Here is a 21,599-nt window from a genome sequence, read left to right on the forward strand (position 1 = left end):
TTGGGGAATAAAAGGTAAAAAGAAACAGCTGATCCTTTTAAAACATTACTTTTACTTATGTATATTCTAAAACCCTGTAATTAGACGTATTTTCCTCAAAGGGTCTAGAAACATAAGGAACAAACATTCCAGTGCTGGCAAGATGTAACTTAGTCAGTAACAGAGACAACCTGGCCTCCCGGCAGAAAGGCACAGGATGACGGCAGTGGCAGCGAGCCCTGTCCTACCTTTCGTCTTGAAGGAGAAGTTGCAGTAGGTGCAATGGTAGGGGCGGACATCTGTGTGGGTGCGTATGTGTTTCTTTAACATGCTCGGTTTCTTACACCGTATTCCACATTCTTCGCATATGTACTTTCCTCTTCCCCTGCCTCGGACGTATACATACTCCTCATTTGACTTGTATCTAATTTAAAGGGGAAAAAGGAGCAGGGAAATTGGATACTGTGTCTTTGAGAAAAGACTGATGAAAACGCAACCTAAAAAATGAAGCACAACTTTTATACACACTCTACAACGATTTTATGTACATTTAAGAAAGAAGATTCCCAGTTTATGCATCACAGCTAATGTTCTGACAGCTGGTTCTACTTGTAGTCATTCAATGTAATGTTTAACTCTTAAAATTTCCACAAATTAAAGATGCCAGTTTGAAAGTTTTTTTATTTTTTCATTGTTAAATTCAACGCAGTGACTGTAAACCCTAAACTATTCTGAAACTCTGCCGGTCACTGGCTCTTGCAGCTTGTTTGTTATTCTTGAGCTAACAGGAAGACAGCAAAAGGCAAGGCACATCTCTCTTAGAGAGATTTCCCAAGCCACTCCATGCTACAAGTCCATGTGGGAACCAGGTTTCCACTCAAGCTCTTCTCACAGTACATTTCTTACTAGGCATCATTTCCTCTATCAAAATGGAATTACTTAAGAGATACTAACACGTCTTGTCAGGAAGACTCGCTTAGCTACGAATCCTTTAAACAAAATCCTCACTGGCAGGTCTTCACCCACAAGACAGCAAATGCACATTTAAAAGGCTAGGATAAATTACATTTGAGAATAAAATATGTACTTGCCCTCCATCAAATATTTTAATTCTTCGTGGTTCACTTTTGATTAAGGAATTTTCTTTATCTTGCTCACTGTTGATTTCAGAGTCATCTTTATTGCTGAATTCAACTACTTCGGACTTTTGACTACCTACTCTCTGAAAGGGGAAAACAAAAAGAGAAACTAAGTTCATTAAGCTGGAAACACAAACACCATTATGTTTCACTAGCAATTAACATAACAAAGTACAGACCAGTGGTTAGCTCAGCAGGTGTGTGCCTAAGAGGGAGCCTAAATCAAGGCCTCAGCTGTCTTCCTCCAGTCCCCACCATAGTCCAAGATAGCTAAGTGAACTTGGGGCCCAGGAACTTGACAGAAAACCTTCTTTAACAGACTAAACAGTCTTTATGTTTCACTGGCTACCTGCAACAGTTTCACTCTATTTCTTTCTTGTCTTTTTTTCTTTTTCCTTCTCTCTCTCTCTCTCTCTCTCTCTCTCTCTCTCTCTCTCTCTCTCTTTTCCGAGACAGGGTTTCTCTGTGTAGCCCTGGCTATTCTGGAACTTATTCTATAGACCAGGCTGGCCTTGAATTCAGAGATCCTCCTGCCCATGCCTCCTGAGTGCTGGGATTAAAGGTGTGTCCACTACTGCCAGGTTAAGTCTACCTTTTAAACAGTTATTTCCTTGGAGATGGAAAAGCACTAGCTACCTCTAGATACAGTCTCAGGTTCCTCAAAGGCACCACTAAAACCCCTCTAACTTGGGAGAGCCACGAAGGAGCAGAAGCCCCACTTCCCAGTCTCCATCCCACCCCTCTTCCATTTCTTTGAAGAACATGGTTTCTGTCTCTAAAATAGTTGTCAAAAACCAAACATTGGTTAGCGTGAAAGTCAGGTCAGGCCAAAGGCAGAGGTGGGCTGACAGCAATAAAATCTTTGGAAAAGACAGCAGACATCAAAATGACAACACGTGTAGTTATCCTAGAGAGAGTACCACCTTAAGCCGAGGCTATGCCACTTTGTCAAAGCCAAGTGTTAACAGCAAAGGCTACAAGTCCTGTCCTGGCCTTCACAAGAACCACAACTTCCACCAGGACAAGTGCCTTTCCTACAGCGGGACTCAGCAAGACTGAAGTGACTTCCTTGGACCAGAGAAAGTGCATCACGGAGGAGTGGCTGGGTCCACTGGAAGAGTCTGGGAGCTCAGGCTGCTGGCCAGTTCACAGAGGCCAGAGTAGTGATTACGGACACGCCCACCTGTTTTCTTCCACTCCCTAGCAAGCAAGCAGACCAGATTCTCTAGAAAGTAGAACACACACACTCCTGCTTGATGTTACCCCTTTAGCAATGGTCTTTCTTACCTTCTTTTCCATATCAAATTCCCCCCTCCCCGGTGGGGGGAAACGGCATTTAAGAGATGGACACTGGTACCCACACATTTTAGGCAAGCTCTTTTTTTCGAAGAGCACGCCTCAGCTTTCACGCCCTGTACCTTCTGCTCACTTTTCTACCATCAAATCCAGCTTCTACTTGCTAAAGACATCAGGTGGTTAAACGGCTCAGTCACTGCAACAGTTCTAGTGCGCCTGTGCGCTCCAGGCATCACCTGTATACTCTTTCCATTTGCAATCCTGACAGTATTACCATATGGGTTATACACAGCAGTCAGCTAGGTGCCCCAGCCTCCTGAGCCACTTGTTCATGGATTCAAATCTCCAGTGAGAAAAATGTGCAGAGCACAGGCTCACGCCCCCCCCCCCCCATATGATGGCACTTAACAACTTCAGGAACACATACTTCTGAGTTGTGCCTGCTACCATTTCCCTCTGGGGCTCTGTCTGAGTGGACTTTCTTCACTGTCTCTCCATTCTCCTCCCTCTGATCTGTCACAATCGTTCCTGAAGCTGACAGTCATCCAGACAGACCTTCCACCTGCTGCTTCCCCCAAAAGATTTGAAATCTAAGTACATCGTGCCAGGACTACTTCTGCGGCTTTGTAACTCTCCCCTTGGATTCTGGGGATGGAAAGGAGGATCTTACATATGCCCAACACTGAGTTACAGCTCCAGCCTGGGAGGACCACGCTCACTGGGACATTAGGAACATAAACCTAGATCTGCTTATATCCTCAAGGGGAGGGATGGCCCATCTAAAGTTCCTATTTAGGGAACTTGGGGTCTAAGAAGTTACAACAACAAATCTCTGAATCTGTGGCTGTACCTTCCTTCCCTGGCACAGACGGCCCTCTGTAACCATGTACAACCCTTGAGCTGTATCCATATTGTCAACTTTAAGCTACTGACAAAACCTCTAGTCCATGCCAGAGTCCCTGCGGTTTTTAATTAAACCAATTTCTTCTCATTTTCACATACTTTAAAGATTTACTATTTTTTTTTTTAAAAAAAACCCTCACTTGTCTAAAGTATCTATTGCTGTTACATCATCATCGCTATTACCATCATCGACTCAGCTAAGGAACACCACCATGGAGTGCCTTCCTGGATCCACAACTCCACAGAACAGTCAGGTTAGAACCATGCAGACTTCTATGTCATGCTAGTATCACAAATATTTCATGCAGATAGATTCGTATGGATCAGTACTATGTGCTTGTGAATCTGAAGAAGTCAAAGAGTTCATCAATAATTCTGAATGACCAGAGCCTAGGGTAATACTCTTATTTATGTAATTGCTTAAATGATTTCCCCATTTTAAAAAGGCAACAATTCTAATGAGAATTCCACATATTACTTCAAATTATAATGTCATGACCTTAAATTATTTGTGATCAAATAAACTCATAAGGGCATAAGTTCTTTTATACATCTTCTGGCAGTTATGAATGGCTCTCAGGGGTCCACTCAGAGTACTGACGTGGGCGTGGTGAGAGCAGATCAGTTGACAGGAGGCATAGGACAAGTTACTGGATCTTTGTATAGTTCACAAGAGAATATAGCCACTTCTGGTAACCTACAGGTTGGTGTTTCCAAATTAGCCTTGAGAGATTATGGCCATAATCTTCTTTCAGCTAACAACTCACCAATGAAGAGAAAAATCAAAATTCTAACTCCCGCTGAGTAGAGTCAGCTGAAGGGAAAACCAAAAACAACCCAATAGTCAGTGCCCGGGGGAGTCATTGCTTGCAAAATATTTATAGACAGAATCACTGCCAAAACTGTAGGTGATTCTTCCCATTGTGACTCCTGGGGAGAATGTCGCCTCCCCTTTAATAATCACACAGTACAACTTGTCATTCAGAATTAAAATACTTATTGTAAGTAAGACACTTAAGGGCATCAAGACTTATTGAAACTAATTTGCACAAACCACATTCAAAGATAAATGATATCTCAAGTACCTTGCTTAAGTTGTTTTTCCACTTGCTTGAATAGACTACTAAATCTGATTGTGAATGGGTGGTTATTGCTTGGCAATACAGTGACTTTGCAGTCTTCTGTTTAGAATTAAGAAGAGAAAGGGCAACTTTTGTAGGCAAACCAAGTGGATTTGGGTTGCTGGAGCTCACTGTCCATCCAGTATAGGCTGAAGTTTTCTGGTCGCTCTGAGGCAATGGCAATGACTTCTGTCTTAACAGATAACACCACGTAAAGCTAGTCGCAGTCTTGAGGCTGGGGAATGACAGCTGAGTGTCTGAACTGCTTAACGGTGAAACAGCAGGGACTGAAAGCTGACAGGGCCCTGGAGTGTTTGCTTTGTTCTCTTGCTGTTTAGAACCTGGTGGCTCCTCTTCCTGGTTGTTGTCAATAGATTTCAAGGGCAAAACACAGGCACTTTCTGAAGGGACAGGTGAATCTTGCACTGTAGGAATCACCGATGTGCACGACTTGGTATTTTTAAGCTCCTGCAATTCACTGATATGGTCTGTGACCACAAACTTGGAGGCGCCCGATGACAAATGATCAATTGGTAAAGCCTGTGTCAAGTCAGCACTCTCGCAGCTCCTTTCTGGTGCAGGGCATGTGTCCTGCTCTGGGGTCACTCCTTCAAGGGGCTCTGTGGTACAAAGCTGCCTGACCAGCACGGGCTTCTTCTGTTTATTGCCCTCGCCAGCCCTTGAACTCGGTAGCTCCAAGGGCCTAATGTTTGTGTTGCAAACAGCTCCGTTCTCATCTTTAGCCCGCTTCTGGTGCTTCTCCATGGCAATGTCTAAACTGTTTGCTGGGGAAAGCATCCTTTTACTTGAGGCTGAGACTTCTTGTTGCGGGGAGAGTCTACCCACAGACATCTTCTGAACTGTGGTCAAGGATTCTGAAACTGAAGCATTTTGGCCTGTCTCTGGAGGAACACTTTTGCAGGTAAGATCCTTCTCTGGTGTTGGCAATGCATTTTGGAGAGGGTTCTGTGATTCTGGCATGGAATTTTGCTCTTCACTGACTGGCACTATACTCTGATTAGTTTGGCAAATTGGCATGTTGGACAGATCCTGGGTCACTAAGATTTGTGGCAGGGATGTGACAGTGGCAAAACAGTACACAGGAACTTTACTCTGTGGGGGCATGGGCAGCACAAAGGATGGCAGTCCCTTCTGCCGCTGATCGTTTGGTGGCCTAAGCTCCAGTGACGGCAGAGGGCAGGAGTTAGACACAGGATCGACTAGTTTGGCTGCTAGAGCTACTGAAGCCACACACGGATCTACTCTGCTTTGATCTGGAAGAACCGGATTAGGTACAGAATGCAGAGGACTAGAAGAGCAGCCCTGGCCGGAAGCGAATGCTGGACACCGAAGCTGGTACTTAGGAGCAAAGCTCCCCTCGCCAGAAGACGACGCACACACATTGGGGTGTGTACCTGGTTTGCCACCCTGTGCGGACACTGGCAGAGAGAGTGGTGTGTTCTGATGACTAAGGGGAGTAGGAGTTCCATTCAATAAATGGACACCAAAGAGCTGTTGAGGAGGGAAGGCATCTGTAGAGCTTGAGCTTGACATTTCTGGCTGAAGATCCTTGGTCAGGACCTGGGAGTGCACAGTTCGTGTGGGAAACTCAGCGGAAGATGCATCGGGAAGCCTTGGACCCTGAAACGCCATTGCATTCACGCTAGGAAGAACAATATTTTGGAAAGATGATGCACTAACAGGAGATAGATGACAGTCGGAAGCTATGTTTAAAGATATCTGCCGGATCAGCGGACCTCGCCTTCTTTCCAAAAGGGGCACGTGTCCGGTGCCCCCAACACCAGAAGAGGAGCTGGAAGGCTGGGACTCAGCAAGTGTTGCTGGCGTCGCCTGGGAAGGAGTGATGCTCCCACAGTCAAAGGACTTACTCCGGAACTCAGAGACCTCCATCACTGTGGGCATGCAGCCGATCTGCTCGGATGCAGCGCGCCTCATTTCCCTGTGGCTTCCAGGGACACTCAGTGTGTTCGCGCCCAGTGGAATCAGAAGAAACTCAGCTTTGTTGGGAAAATCGATTTTGGGGGATACCTCTGCTTTAGAAATGTCTTCTATGTCTAAGGAGGCTGAGAAGCTGGATGCGTGGGATAAGCTGCTTTCTCTGCTGAGACTCCGGGACAGAGTGGAATCGAAGCTTGACTCGGTTGAAGAATGCTCTATCTCAGCCAGCCGGAGTCTTTTCTTTTTGGGTGGCAGTTTCTCTGTCGGCAGCTTTGATAAGGTTTCACTCCGCTGAGGCCAACTGAACTTCTCTGACTTTTCTTCGTCATGGCCCTGGGCTTCCAGGTCCCGGTCGGGCTCCTCAGTGACCAGAATTTCTGGGACCTGGATGTTGTGCTGTCGGACCAGCCTCAAGGGCTGACCTAATACATACCGCTCACTTGGCATCTTTCTAGAACTTTCCCGTGGATCTCCTCTAAGGGCCTGTGAGGGTGCCATCTGAGGTGGGTGACCTTCCTCTGGGGAGAGTCCTATCACTTTCAGAGTCCCAGGCATGCCGGTTTGGCCCAGCTCCTGTAAAGTAAAGGTGGTGCCTCCTTCCAAGGCCTCCAGCTTGTCAAATGAACTAGGCCTGCTCAGAGAGTTGGTGTGTTGGATGACAGAGATGCCACCCCCTTGTCTCTTCACTTCCATCTTGTCCGGAGCGGCAGAAGTTAGTTGCTGTTCAACCACAGGACATTGCTTTAGGTGTAGGGCCTGCTCAGGGACCCTGGCCACAAGCTGAACAGGAGAGCTCTGTAGCTGGACGCCTCTGGACACCTGGTCACCGGCTGTGGCAGTGGCATGTTTGGATGGATTGGGAGCAGAGCCCAGGGCGGGCTGCAGCGGAAGGGCTTCAGTGTTTTCTGGAGATGTCCCGCTTTCGCGAGGCTGCAGGTCCTCATCATCGCCTACGCTTTTCATTTTCCGCCTTTTCCTTAGCTGGGGTGTCTGCTCCCACACACCTGTGGTCCCAGCAACTCTGTAGTGGAGAACCTGGGGTTGGGTCCCACCAGAGGCAGGGCTGTGCTCAGGCTCTCTCACAGATACCTTTGTTTTGGGCCCATGTAACTCTGAACAGTAAAATTTCTTATGGTTCTCGAAATTCTCCAGTTTCCGGTACCTGTTTCGACAGGTTTCACACTCAAACATGGTCCCTCGTCCTTGATGGGACTTCTTCTTTTCTAGGTGAGGGGCTGGGAGCACTTTGCTCTGTACTGTCCCGGGCTCACTGGTGGCTGGGCATCCCTGACAGCTCTCATCCGCAGACTGCCCAGAGCCCAGCGTGTGGTTCTCACTGACTGTCGAGTCCTCCACGGCAGCCTGTCTGACCAGGGGCCGGTGATGTCCGCTTGGGGGAATGGACGGGTTAGGTCCTGACACAAAGACATCATCATACAAGGTGCCGATTTTATCATCAAATGACTGGCTTCCTCTTAGAGAGGGAGGGGGCGGGATTATATTTGCAGGGACTGCTGAATATCCTGTGGTTGGCATGGAGTTACTTCTTGTAATAGGCAGGCAGTCCAAGGAAGGAACGGACAGGAGGAACACTTGCTTTGACTTCTCGGTGGGGGTGAATGGGGACTTTGGTATATCAGAGCTGGAACTTGTTCTCCGTCCCATTGGTTTTAGGTCAAACTGGAAGGAATCTTTAAATATGTATGATTTGGGGGAGTCAATGCTTCCCCGTCTGGAAAGTGAGGTTCTCCGGGGCTTCACACTATCCAGTTGCTTGTCATCAACCAGGGCTTCATTGTCAGATATCAGCTTTGAAATCCTTTCCTCCAGAGTTTTCGTGGCCAAGGGTGGACGCATCTGTCCTGCTATAACTGATGGCTTCTCTCCAGGGGCCACAGCAGCTGGTGCTGGAGCACCAATTCGAGGCCCCGGGGGCCCACTGCTCTTAGCTGGGTCGGGATCCACGGTGGGAAAAGTTCTGGCAAAAGGAGTCGGGGGACTCACAGCCTGATCAGCACTTTCAGAACGTGAAAAGTAGCCAGAATCAGTACTTCCTAAGCTCCGTGGACTCAGCAGCAGTTTTCCTTGCTGTTCCTGGGGGTCGTCTGTGGCCTGCTGCCTTTGGAGTTGAGCATGTGCTGCTCCGCTGTGCGCCTCCTGCCTCCCTTCTGACTGCGTCACATCCCCTCTCTGATGGGACTTCTCATCCGTCTCTAGGGCTGATATCCCGGCTGGATGCGACAGTATGTTTGCAACATGAAGATCCTTCTGCCTCTGTGTGCTAGGAAGTTCCAGCTTGGGACTGGCCCCCTGCGGACTGTCACTTCTTAGCGTGGAAATACTTACTGGGTGGACCACAACTTTTGGTAACTCTGTCAGGGCTTGTGACTCAGAAGGTCTGTCCTGTGAAGAGAAGCCACTGACCACATTATCTGAATTGCTTGAAACAGACTTGGGTAAAACTTCGGGATTGGATGTCTTCTTCATTATTTGCACAGACTGTAGGTCCATAACCCCTGGATCATTCTGCCTCCCGTCTCCAGGCCCTTCCTCCTCACTCTCCCCACTGTCTTCCACGTCTGAATGGACACTAAGTGCTTTGGGGCACTCTTGGGATAAGAACAAACCGCCAGCCTCTGGCTGTAAGACGAGACCCAGTTTGATAGTGTGCGCATGGGATTTTTTGTGCTTATACAGGTTACTTTTAGTCTTAAATGAAAACCCACAAGTCACACAGGGGTAGGGCCGCTCTCCAGTGTGGGAGCGGATATGCTTTAAGAGCACGCTGGGCTTCGCACACGCTCTATTGCAATACTCACAGATATATTTGCCTTGCTTTTTGGGCTTCTGATCTCGCAGAAGAAGATTGCACATTTGTTCCACACTTTGACTGACAACAGAAGCGACATGGGTTGAACTGTAAATGGGCCCTGGGGGCGACTGTGTGGAGCTGGCGGGGCTTACTGACGCGGGTGACGCAGAATCCATTTGCTGGTGTGGAGGAATAACCTGAGTTCTACTGGAGGGAGGCATGAGACCTAGAGTTGACGGCATTGCTATGTTATAAACCGGTTCAAGTTTAGTGTTCTCATGGGTGTGCAGATTTGTCAATGACCCTGTTAAGCCCAGACGCTCTGGAAGCTGCTGATTCTGTTGGCTAGGTTTGGGAACAAGGTTGTCATGTGGGGTATACAGGTGAGAGACAGGCTGAGCTGCAGCTTGCTCATTTTTCTGAGCAGAGGCCTCATGTACGGCGTATGAGGTACACGGAGAACACTGCGATTCGACAACCAATTCCTGGGAAGCAGGATTAGAGACATCCAGGGAACTGTTCTTTAATTGACAAGGGGGCCATACAGTTTTATTTGGTCTCAGTTTTTCTGTCTTAATTGCACAAGATGAGGCCTTTTGTGACAAGGTGCTCAATTCTGGCTCCATTGCTTTCAGTAAGACATCGAACGCGGTACTTGTATAGGAAAGGGGCGTGGTGCTACAGGAAGGAGAGCTACATTCACTATTGTCAGTCCTGGTTTTACTAGGTGAGGAGCTGGAGTCCTGCTGTCCATCAGGGCCACTGATCCTGGCTGGGTCTGAGCCCTCGGACCTCCATCTCCGCAGCTCCGAGCGGTGGTGGGGAAATGAGGCCTTCTTTGGGGAGACCGAGTCTTCAGATTTTGAGGCCTCGGCAGTCATCCCAGGTATTTCTCCATTTTGCTTGGTACATTGCTTCCCAGTTTTGGCAGGGGCACAGCTGTGTTTCTTATGAACATCTGATGTATCCTGGACGACACTGAACGCCGCTGACTCTTCTGTGTTCTGCTTGTGTTTGGTCTGAAGAGGATTCCTCAGGGGGGATTTTGGTATTTTCTTCAAGTGATTCTCAGCAACAATCTTTTTTCGCTTTACACCTTTAAGAGACTCAGAGCCTCCTTTAATGCCAGCCTCTAGGATTTCTGTTAAGACAAGAAAGAATGAAAGAAAGAAAGAAAGAAAGAAAGAAAGAAAGAAAGAAGGAAAAAGTATGAAAACCGGTTGGTAAAATTATATACATGTCATGAGTGTTTAACAACTATAATTACGATCAAGAGAGCAAAAGCCTCCTTTAACAGAGCCATGTCCATGGTGTGGACATTTTAAGAAGGTTTCCAATCAAAAACCTACAGAAACACTAATACAGAGGTCATGCTGAGTGGTTCTGGAATACTCTGCTCCATTCTGGAGAAACCCATGTCATGAGCTAGATCCTTCCCCATTGCTCACATAACAGTAAAGAAGATACTGACCTTATTTTAAAGTGCTTTGGAAGCAGATCAGTTTAAGTCAGAAACTACCCACAACTTCTCTAAACTATTATGTATTTAGGAAGTGATTAGTTACCATTTGTTGGATCCTTGGGCATATAGACAGAAATTATTTCTCTATATAACATTATTTTATAAAAGCCGAGGTTTTAATTGATCACTTTCACATCACTGTCACAATGCACATATTTGAAATTCATATTACCCTGTAATACCCACTTTGCCTTTGACGATGATGCAAGTTTACATACAATGTTCTTTTCCTGCTGTGCCATGTATGCATGTGCTCTCATACATACACGGATGAAGAGAAGATAGTGACTCCGCTGTAGACACCTTTACTCCCTGGGGCATGATGGGACGGCAGGAGCATCACTCAAGTGCGGCACTGAAGCAGCACAGAAGAACCAGCTGTTTTCTGTAGAGCGGTGCCCAGCACGTCTTTTGTATCCTTCTCGGCACTCTTTTATGAAGTGACATTTTCCTCACTGGTTTCCCCTCAAGATACACATAACAAGGCTTCCCATAACTTGCTTGTGGCACTCTTTGAGCTACCAGACAAGGGTGACAAACTGAGAAATGATGATCACCCTAAAGGGGAGTAGTTTCCCCTCCCATTTCCCAGAAGCCAGGAGATGAGCTGTCACCAAAGTGAAAGCCATTAGGCTCTGAAAATAACTCAACTGGTAAGGATGAGAAGTCACTCAGGGGGGGTGGCCCATGGACCTGAAACCCTGCCTACACCAAGACACATATAGTCCTGCCTGGGTACTGATGTGGGTGGGATTCCCCTGTGTGCTGTGAATACCAATGGTTAATAAAGAAACTGCTTTGGACGTATAGCAGGGCAGAATAGAAGTAGGCAAGGAAAGCTAAACTGAATGCTAAGAGGAAGAAGGCGGAGTCAGAGAGAAGCCATGGAGCTGCTGCTGGAGATAGGCATGCTGGAACCTTGCCAGTAGGCCACGATCCTCGTGGTAAAATATAAAATAATGGAAATGCGTTAAATTCAGATGTAGGATTTAGCCAATAAGAAGTAAGAGCTAATAGACCAAGCAGTGATTTAATTAATAGTTTCTGTGGTTATTTCGGGAGTATGAGAGGTCGGAAAAGAAGTGGCCACATACAACAGGGTATGTATAGTAATTTTATTGTTTCACATACTGTTTGAAATAAGCTGTTTTCAAGTGTTCATTTTTTTAAATCAGATCTTGCCATGTAGCCCAGGCTGCCCTAGACTGGGATTATTTATTTATTTATATCACCATGTCAGGCTTTTCTGTTGTTGTTGTTTTAATTAAATGATGCCTGCCATTGCAAAGAAATCAACCTGTAGGTGAAAGTCAAAATCATGCTGTTTTAAATAAAAGTAATAAAATTTTGGTTTTGTACAGAAAATGAAAGATGGTTATAAAGTGCATGCAGCCTACAACCTTAGCACTCAGGAGGATGAGGCGAGTGAAGTGTATGCTTGCAGCCATCCTGGGTCACATACTGAGACTCTTTCAAAAGAATGAGAAAATAACAGATTTCCTAAATATCTATATTTACTTGTTATTTCTAAAAAAAAATCCTATAGTTAAGGATCGGAAAAATATCTTTAAGCTACATGTTCCTATTTCAGATACAATCTGAAATTGTCATATTTCTATCAATTGTCAAATTTCTACCCAGTTTGTAAAGTTGCTTATTTTCAACTCTTCATTTGTATCTTTAACTTTAGTATATGGCTACTGTGTGTGTGCATCTGTGTCATATGCCTATGTGGTTGTGCACCTGTGCTGTATGCCTATAAGCGTGTGCACATCTGTGTTGTATGCTTATGAGTGAGTTCACCTTTGCTGTATGCCTACGTATGTGTGTGTGTGTGGACGCACCTGTGTTATACACCTATGCATGTGGAGGCACCTGTGTTGTATGTCTTGGTGTGTGTGTGTGTGTACTTGTGTTATACACCTTTGCACGTGGACACACCTGTATTGTATGTCTATATGTGTGGGTGCACCCATAGGTACAATGTGGAGACCAGAACTTGCATTGATTGGGTATTCTTCTACATCTCTCCACCCATTTCTAAGGCAGGGTTTCACACTGAACCCAGACCTTGTCATTTGAGCTACACTGTCTAGCTGGCAAAGCTCTAGGATCCTTTTGTCTCCACCCCAGCACTGGTATGTGCAGGCTGGATGTGGTGGCAGGGGACTGAAGTCAGGTCCTCATGCTTAAGACAAGCCCTTCACCTACTGAGTCATCTCTCCAAACCCTCTTTATAAACTTATGGCATGTATGTATGTATGTATGTATGTATGTATGTGAATATCTAGGTGCCATGAAGCATGTAGAGTTCAAAGGAATTGGTTCTTCCTTTCTACTATGTGTGTATCAGAGATAAAATTCATCAGGCTTGGAAACAAATACCTTTAAGTGCTGGACCATCAGGCTGGCCCATTTTGTTTTTGATATATAGTTTCTGTAACTCAGTGATCCTCTTGCCTCAGCCTCTTGAGTACTGGGATCATAGGTGTGCGCCCCCAACGCTGGCTCCACTTGCATCTATCCTAGCATCTAATAAACACATCTTCCCTTCAAAGTACATTCTCTACTAGCTTTTGGCAGCTTAGTTTACTGAAGAAAACTTTTCTTCTAGTATAGCTCCCAATATACTTTCTAATACTGTTTTCTGTGGGGTAATGTCAGCCATGTATTGTGAGTACCCTCACGATGGTTTATACTGCTTTCATATCAGCTCTCCTCTTTGTTTGGTTTGTTCTGCTTGGCTTCCTCTGTAATTCCCGAGTGCTTTTCCTTTATGCCAACAATTCCATTTTTAAGACATTAAGCTTTAAACAATTTTGATTTCATTTATTAGCTTTGGAGTGAGGCTGTTATTTTATTCTCTTAGTTTTTAATTTCCCATTTCATCTCATTTCATTCTCTTAAGTTCGAGCTCTTTTTTTAACATTTATGATGTCATTAAGTTAAGGTTACTTCTGTTTCTGTCATATTGTTTCCTTGAAAGCTATTTTTGGTCTCTTTCATGTTCTCATAGCTTTTCTTTGGATAAAAATATGGAGGCGTTGTCACTAAAGGACACACTCAAGCTGCATTTCCTTCTTGCTTTTGCTAGGATTCTGTCACAGGTACCTGGCGGGGAGAAAGTGGTACTGATGTGCAGAGGGTCCTTCAGGCTGTGTCAGAGTGACAGCGACAGTACAAATGATAGTGATGACGTGGCTTTTCACAGAGGCAGAAGGCAGAGCCTATGACCAGTTTGCCAAGGTCTTTATATGGGGACATGGGACGGGTGGGATCGTTTCACTTGGCAGGTCACAGAACCTCAATTCAGTATGCGTGTACGAACTGTAAACCAGAGCTGGAAATTCAGGGCAAGTCATTTTCAGCAGGAAAATGGTTAGGCTGATTATGGCAGAGCCAGTTAACATAACATTACTGGCCCATTTAAAATAATCCCAAAGATTATACAGCAATCTGAAAATTAAGATACATAAAGTACACATGTACATTCTTTTCTTTGCCTGGAGAGAGGTCTGGGCTAGAGGCAGAGATCTGGGAATACATAGTGAGAGCTGTTTTTGTAAAAGTAAACAAATGGCCGGCCACAGAGAAGGTGTTGTGGAGAGAAGAAGAGGTCTGACACCAGAGCCTGGGTAATTGCTACATTTAAGGATGAGCTGGGAATCACAAGAAACAAGGTCGGAATTCAAAAGATACAATGAGTCCTATGATAGGGAAGTGTCTGGGGACCAGAGCTTAGGCAATTCTCACAGCACAGCTGTTCTGGCCAAACACACTGGATGGTATCAAGGCAAGGTCACCAGGCTTGCTGGTCATGGGAATGGGAAGGATGCCCTCATGTCTGAAAACATGGAGGTCAAACCCATCTCGTCCATAGGGGACTATGTGGAGGAGGGAAGAGCATCGGGCCAGTGGAAGCAGACTGCTTCCAGGGAACACAGTTCTGAAGGGAAACCCTAGATGTTACTGGCAGGGCAGGGGAGAAGAAACTTCTCAGGGGAAGAGGGCTGGCTGTGCTTGTAGATAGAAATGTACCCTCAGCAGAGAGGAGAATGCGGACCCAAGAGGAGAACTAGAATGTCAAATATATGGTGAAGAGATAGAATCAGGATGCTACGGATCAACGAGGACAATTGAGTGGCTGCTGGAGACAAAGAGATGGCAGGCATAGTTTCAGAGGTGGCACATCTGTGACTTGCTCCTGGCCTGAAGCAGGCCAGAGGGAGACACTTTCAAGTCAACGGAGGTTCACAAACATAATGTGTTTAGAGAAGTGTTTAAGACACATATAGAAAACAGCAAAAAAGTCCTGTTGCACACACACTGTGAGTGGAGAACACCGTGGACCAGCAGGTCATGCTCAGCCCTGACTACAAAGCAGGAAAGGTGGGAATCTGGGCAGAACGAAACAGGAAGCCGTGGAGGTTCACCGCCAAGAATGTGATCAAGAAATATTAACATGATGGTGGCTTCTTAAGTCTCACCCATCTTCCCAACCTCTGTCTACTCTGTTTTTACACTACTTAAAGAAAATCAAACTATCCACCCAAAACTTTGTATTGAGAAACAATTTAGCTTTCAACGATGAAGGTTAAAACATGCAATAGGGATGCTACAGCTCAGTCAACACGGTGTTTAGTAGTCAAACATGAAAACCTGAGTCTGAGACTTAACATACAAGTGGAAGGAAGGAAGTGAAAAAAAAAAGAAAAAGAAAGTAAGGGAGGGAGGGAGGGAGGGAGGGAGGGAGGGAGGGAGGGAGAAGGGGAAGAAAGAGAGGAATGGAAGAAGGGAGAGAGGAAGAGGGAAAGGGAAAGCAAAAAGAAAGGGAAGGGAAGGCAAAGCAAGGGAAGGAAAGGGAAGAAGAAAAGGCTGGCTGTGGTGGTCCATGTCTGTGGAAAGTGGAGACAGGAGGATTTCTGGGCTGGCCAGCTAGTCTTACAGAATCACGAGCTCCATCTCAGAAAAACAACAAAAGTGCTAGAGGAAGAAAACCAATGCCAGCTTCTGCCCTCAATACACACATGCAATACACACATGAACATGTGCACTTATAATCCTCACATACAAACAAAGGCAAAACAAAGAATCAGAAAAATGAAAACGGACTTCCTTGCCAGCAGACCTGTACCGAAATGTTAAGCCTTTAATCTGAACCTATGCACATAAATGAGCTCTGGAAGTGAACAGGGAAAGGAATTCTCAAAGGATTGGCAAAGCTGCCACTGCTTTGCAGTCCACCATGCTAAAGATGCTATCACAGTGCTGTACTTTCCACACGGCCATGTGAAAAGCAAATAATGGCCAGCAAAATGAGGACACCCCAATCCCCGGAATATCCGAGCACGTGTCCTTCAGGGCTGGAGAGGCTGTGTAGCCTGATAAACTCTGGAATGAGGAAATTATCCTGAACTGGAAATGGGAATCTTTCAAATTTCACAGCAGAATCTCTGGTTAAACAGCAGCCAGGAAAGAGACTGGACCAAGAGACCTGGCCTGGCCCTGCTGCCTACAAAGCCGCAGAGGGACCGGTTATTTACTCCTCGGAGTGAAAGAACAAGACCTGGAGTTCTCAGACTCTTGTGTCGAAAGCCTGGGCCCAGAACAACTGTTCTCAGAGATGGAACCTTGGAGAATAAGCTGGATTATGGGGGCTCAAACTTTATCAGAAGATTGATCAATTAATGGGTTCATATTACTGCAGAGCAGGGATTCAGAAAGTGGGGTTCTGCTCTTCAGTGTCAGGTTGTCATGAGATAAATAGTCTCTCCAAGATTCTCTGCTTTACTTCCTGCCCAAAGAAATGAAGGTGGACCACCCAGAAACTGTGAACCAAAACAAAATTTCCATCCTTTAAACTATGTCTTGGGTGTTTTGTTTAGCAAACACAGCTGACTCAAACAGTGTGTGCTTAGCATATGCAAACTGCTGGATTCAATTTGCTCTCCTGCAAAATAAAGCAGAAATAACTGAACACAAAGGAATGAATAAACAAATAAAAGGAGAGAAGAAACATTGAACCCTGAAGTCTGAAGAAACAAGAGTGGCCATTAGTTGTGAGACAATAAATCAGTCTGGGAAGAACTAAGGCATATAGCAACAATATCGAATCCTGCCAACAGGCCAAACGAGAGAGAAACCAGATTATCTTTTATTATCTTGAGAAAGAACACAGCCCTCTGACACCTAGGTAGAGCCCACTCTACGACAACAGAATGACAGGCAGTGAGTACTTTACACTGCTCAGCCTGTTCAGGGGTGTAGCCCAGTGGTACACTGAATGCCTCACATGAAGCAGGGTACTAGGTTCATTGCCCTCTACTATACACATTAATAATAATTATCATCTTAGTGAATGAAAATAAAAATTAACTGTCTAGAGCAATCGAAGCAAACTATCTCTGCCAAGGCCAAACTACACTGCTAAAGTTAACTGGGCACAGCATGTCTCCTGACCACAACAAAGTTCAACCTGAAAAAAATAGCATGAGACAGCTGGGAAATTAAGCAAAGCAATTCTAACTAGCTAGATAAAGAGGAAAAGGAAGTCACCAGGGAAACAAGAAAAGTCAAAACAAATCTTGCAAACGAGGAAACCATGATGAATACTTGCTTTACACCAAAGCCATACACCGCCACTAAGCCACACATCACCACAATGCCATATACAGCCACAAAACCACGCATCGCCTCAATCCCACACATCAACACAAAACCAGGTGCCACCAAAAATGCCACACACCATCACAATGCTGCACACCACAGTACCACCACAATGCCATATATAGCCACAAAGCCATGCATTGCCACAATCCTACATATCAACACAACACCAGGCATCACTAAAAATGCCACACACCACCACAATACAATGCACCACCACAATGCCACACACCACAACAAAGCAATGCACTGCCACAGTGCCACACACCACCATAATGCCATGTACCACCACAATGCCATTCACCATTGCTCAGAACCAAAGCCCAGTGACCTCTCACTGCATGACTGGGACAAGAGGAACTCTGGCAGGATCACTGCTGTTCTTAACCATTTCTTGAGAGCAATCAGCTTATACAATAAGCCAGAAGTGATAAGGACAAGCAACATTTTCTGGGGATAGTCTTCCACATCCCAAAGAACTGACCAAAGGCCTTGAGTGGTATCTCCTTACCAAACTTACAAAAACCAATCATTTCACTTGCACCAAAACTGGTCAAAAATAAAATGGAAAATGCTTTATTTGTAGCAAAAATCTGAAAACTCATAAAAGTAAATTTAATGCCAACTATTAAAAACATGCAGGAAATACAACAGTCTTGTGGTATGATGCACCTGGAGCATGGAAGATGGGGTGAAAAGTAGGGGTATGTGCAAGTTCAGAGGTACCAGTCTCAAAAATGTGTGTGTGTGTGGGGGGTACTTCATGCCTCTGGCAAAAATCAGTATTGTGAAGGTGCCAACTCAATTCTTTTCAAATTTCCATAATTTACAAAATTTCAAGGAAAAAAATCCTTCAGTTTCTAATATGACAAGTCATAGTGTTTATTCAGAAAAATAAACCTAAATTTAAAAAACGGCATTCTGAAAAGTAACCTCCATTAGACAAGAGCGTTCTTCCAAGGCCTGTAAAGACAAATCATGGCCATGACACAGCACCCCCCCCCACACACACACAAGATCAGATCAGTAGTGAGATGGAAACTTATAAAAGTTTAGTATGTTATAAAGCCAGAGTTCACAACCTTAGAGAAAGGATGGCACCATTTTCAATATAAGAGTCTGATCTCATATATGAGATGAGAAAATAAACGTAGGCTATAAGCAAATATCGTGCAATAAATAAACTCAAAGATTCAATATAAAAAATAAAACCAGAGAGATGGCTGGAAAAACACAGGTGAAGTCTTGGCTTATCTTATGCTGGAAACATAGTAAGTTTTTAAAAAGCAAGCAAAAGAAAAGTGATTTAAATACATTAAAACTACAATCTCTAGGCATGTAAATTTATGCAAATAAATATATAGTAAAAAACTGAGAAATGTACCTGTAGTAGATGAAAGGTTGATAGAGTAATGTGTAAACAATTTCTATATGAGATTTCTGGTAACGAAAAATGAAATAATGAAGACCATCTCTGAGAACTGGTTAGCTAAGCAAAACACCAGCATGTTCAGCTTGGAGGTAATAGAGCACTAGAAAGACAATGAAGTTACTAAGTCAAGATCCATGAGGAATTAAAGTCCCCCCAACAACTCGGAACATTAGTGTCCTTTTCCCCAGGACAGGTGGGCATAATCAAAAGGGAGCTTAAGGCTGTGTGGTTCTGGCTGTCTAAGCAACTGTAGAAAGGCAGACTGTGGGGCACACTATGAACTGTGTGCATGCTAAGTCCTGAATGGTATCCTCTCTGGAGCTTTAGGGTCCTTGGTCTAGGAGTGACAATGACCTGGAAGAAATCTGTGCTCTGTATGCTGCAGTTCACCTCTCAAGGCTCCTCAAGTCAGAGCCCTGAAACTACCAGGATCATCTTAGACTGTTATTTTCCTAGAAGCCTGCAAGAGGAAAACTGATCTTCTCTGAAGAAAGATTTCAATTTAGCCTTCAAAACACTTCCATAGTTTTCTAATAAAATGTCCAGTCACCTGAGAAAAGACCATTACCATAAATGTAGTGAGAGAGCCAATAAGCCAGAACAAGTAAAGACTTTATGTGTGCTTATACTGTTGAATACTAAAGGTCTAGAGGACCACAGGGTACAACAGAGACACTGTAGATAGGAAAAGCAAGCAATAATTCAGCAGGGCTTAGAACCTACTTGACAGATTGAAGTTCAGATTAGAACTGGAAAAGATAATATGCTGAAGGACACATCAGAGGACAAAGGATGTCAGACCCTAGTCAGTTATGGAAGGCCTCTGGGGGTCTTTGATGGTAAACAGTGATGTGGGATGTCCTTTTGTATATGTGTTGCTTTTATCGGCTAATAAATAAAGCTGTTTCAGCCAATGACTTAGTAGAGTAAAGCCAGGCAGGATATCAGAACAGAGATATAGAGAGAAAGTAGGCAAAGTAAGAGAAGCCATGTAGCTGCCGAAGATTAATAGAAATGGGTTGATTTAAGATGTAAACGTTAGTTAATAAGAATCCTGAGATAATAGGCCAAGCAGTGTTGTAATTAATATAGTTTCTGTGTGATTATTTGGGTCTGAGTGGCCAGGAAAGAACTCTGTTTATAAAAGAGTGGGCATTCTTTGTGGAAATAAGATAGAAAAAAGGGAGTTACAGTTTTAAAAGCACTCTGTGCTGCTATTAATATAGCTGAGCAAATATCCCTGTGATATGAATGAGCATCCTTTGGGTATCTGCCCAAGAATGATACTGCTGAGTCTTGAGGTAGATTGATTCCCAATATTCGAAGAAAACACCATATTGATTTCCGAAGTAGCTGAACAATTTGCACTCTCATGAGCAATGGAGGAGTGCTCTCCTTATTCCATATTCTCTTCAGCCTAAGCCATCATCAGTGTTTTTGATCTTAGCCATTCTGACAGGTGTAAGATGGTATTTCAGTCATTCTGATTTGCATTTCTCTGATGACTAAGGATGTTTAACAATTCTTTTAAGTGTATTTCAGCCATCTGAGATTCTTCTGTTGAGAATTCTCTGTTTAGATCTGTACCCCATATTTTAATTGGATTATTTGGTATTTTGAATAATGCAACTACATTCATAGCATCAGGGGTGAACGTGCCAAGAGGCCTAAACTATGCTAAAGACTGAATCTACAAGTCCTCCAAAGGCACATCATTTAAGGTTGTTCTCAGCTTGGCACTGGGTAGTGGTAAAAGCTCAGAGCACACAAGTCTTAGGTCTTTGGAGACATGCCCTTGAAAGGAGACTATGGTCACTCAGCCTCTCAGCTGCCACTAAGAGAGTGGCCGCCTTGGTTTCACACTACCACCAAGACGGGCCTTTCCAAGGCCCCAGACTATTCAAGTCAATCAACCATGGACGGAATCTCCCACAAGGACGAGCTAAAAGAAACCTTTCCTACGTGCTTATTATCCGACATTCTGTCAACATGACAGAATGCAAACTTACACAAACTGCATGAAATGTAGTCAAGTACAAAGAATTCAAACACAGGATAACAATGGGCTAGTTGAAAGCAGGGCAATGGATCAGCCCAGGGAAGAGGAGAGAAATAATGACAGGATCAGTAGCTATGCCTGCGGTAGCGGCTGCATGCTCTTTTGTCCCTGGTAGGGGAATTCCTGTCACTCACCACATCTCTAAATGTTGGATCCTAACAATACTTTGCCACAGTTACAATGTTACCCACCTGCCTTTTAAAGGTATTGCCAAGGTGAGAGTGGGCAATACCTAGTGCTGGTTCTAACCATCTCATCCTTCCCATAAGCACCAAAGAGAAAGTTACACAACTGTGGGCCCTGAGACAGGTTCTTCGGCTCTGCCACAGCAAGCCTGGCAAAGCAGTAACAGAAGATCACTATGACTGATGCCAGGTGCTATGAAATAACTCTATCTTCTGTTTCTCACACGCTTTAATTTTGAAGAGTGAACCACACAAATTAGAAGCCCAACAGGTAGAAAGGAAGGAAGGAAGGAAGGAAGGAAGGAAGGAAGGAAGGAAGGAAGGAAGGAAGGAAGGAAGGAAGGAAGGAAGGAAGGAAGGAAGGAAGGAAGAAAAAAACCAACAGGTAAAGCCTCTGTGGTGGTGTATACTTTAATCCTAACACTCTGGAGGTAGAAGGAGGCAAATTGCTATGAGTTTGAGGCCAGCCTGATCTACATAGCAAGTTCTAAACCAGCCAGGGCTAGATAATAAGATTTTTTTTATA

The 21,599-nt window shown here is 44.6% G+C and overlaps 1 protein-coding gene across 5 annotated transcripts in view; it reads right to left on the reverse strand.

Annotated features, from left to right (window-relative positions):
• The window catches only part of Hivep1 (HIVEP zinc finger 1), a 136,285-nt gene that overhangs the window by 20,009 nt on the left and 94,677 nt on the right, over positions 1-21,599 (reverse strand). For all 5 annotated transcript variants that reach the window (XM_050142262.1, XM_050142261.1, XM_050142263.1 and 2 more), the window contains exons 4-6: positions 4,403-10,350; positions 1,071-1,201; positions 228-403 (exon numbers count right to left, since the gene is read on the reverse strand). In XM_050142262.1, the coding sequence (XP_049998219.1) occupies positions 228-403; positions 1,071-1,201; positions 4,403-10,350 (6,255 nt within the window). The remainder of the gene's footprint in view (positions 1-227; positions 404-1,070; positions 1,202-4,402; positions 10,351-21,599) is intronic.

Source organism: Alexandromys fortis, unplaced genomic scaffold, assembly GCF_014885135.2.
Source record: "Alexandromys fortis isolate MF-2015 unplaced genomic scaffold, M_Fortis_MF-2015_v1.1 scaffold_5, whole genome shotgun sequence".
NCBI lineage: Eukaryota > Metazoa > Chordata > Mammalia > Rodentia > Cricetidae > Alexandromys > Alexandromys fortis.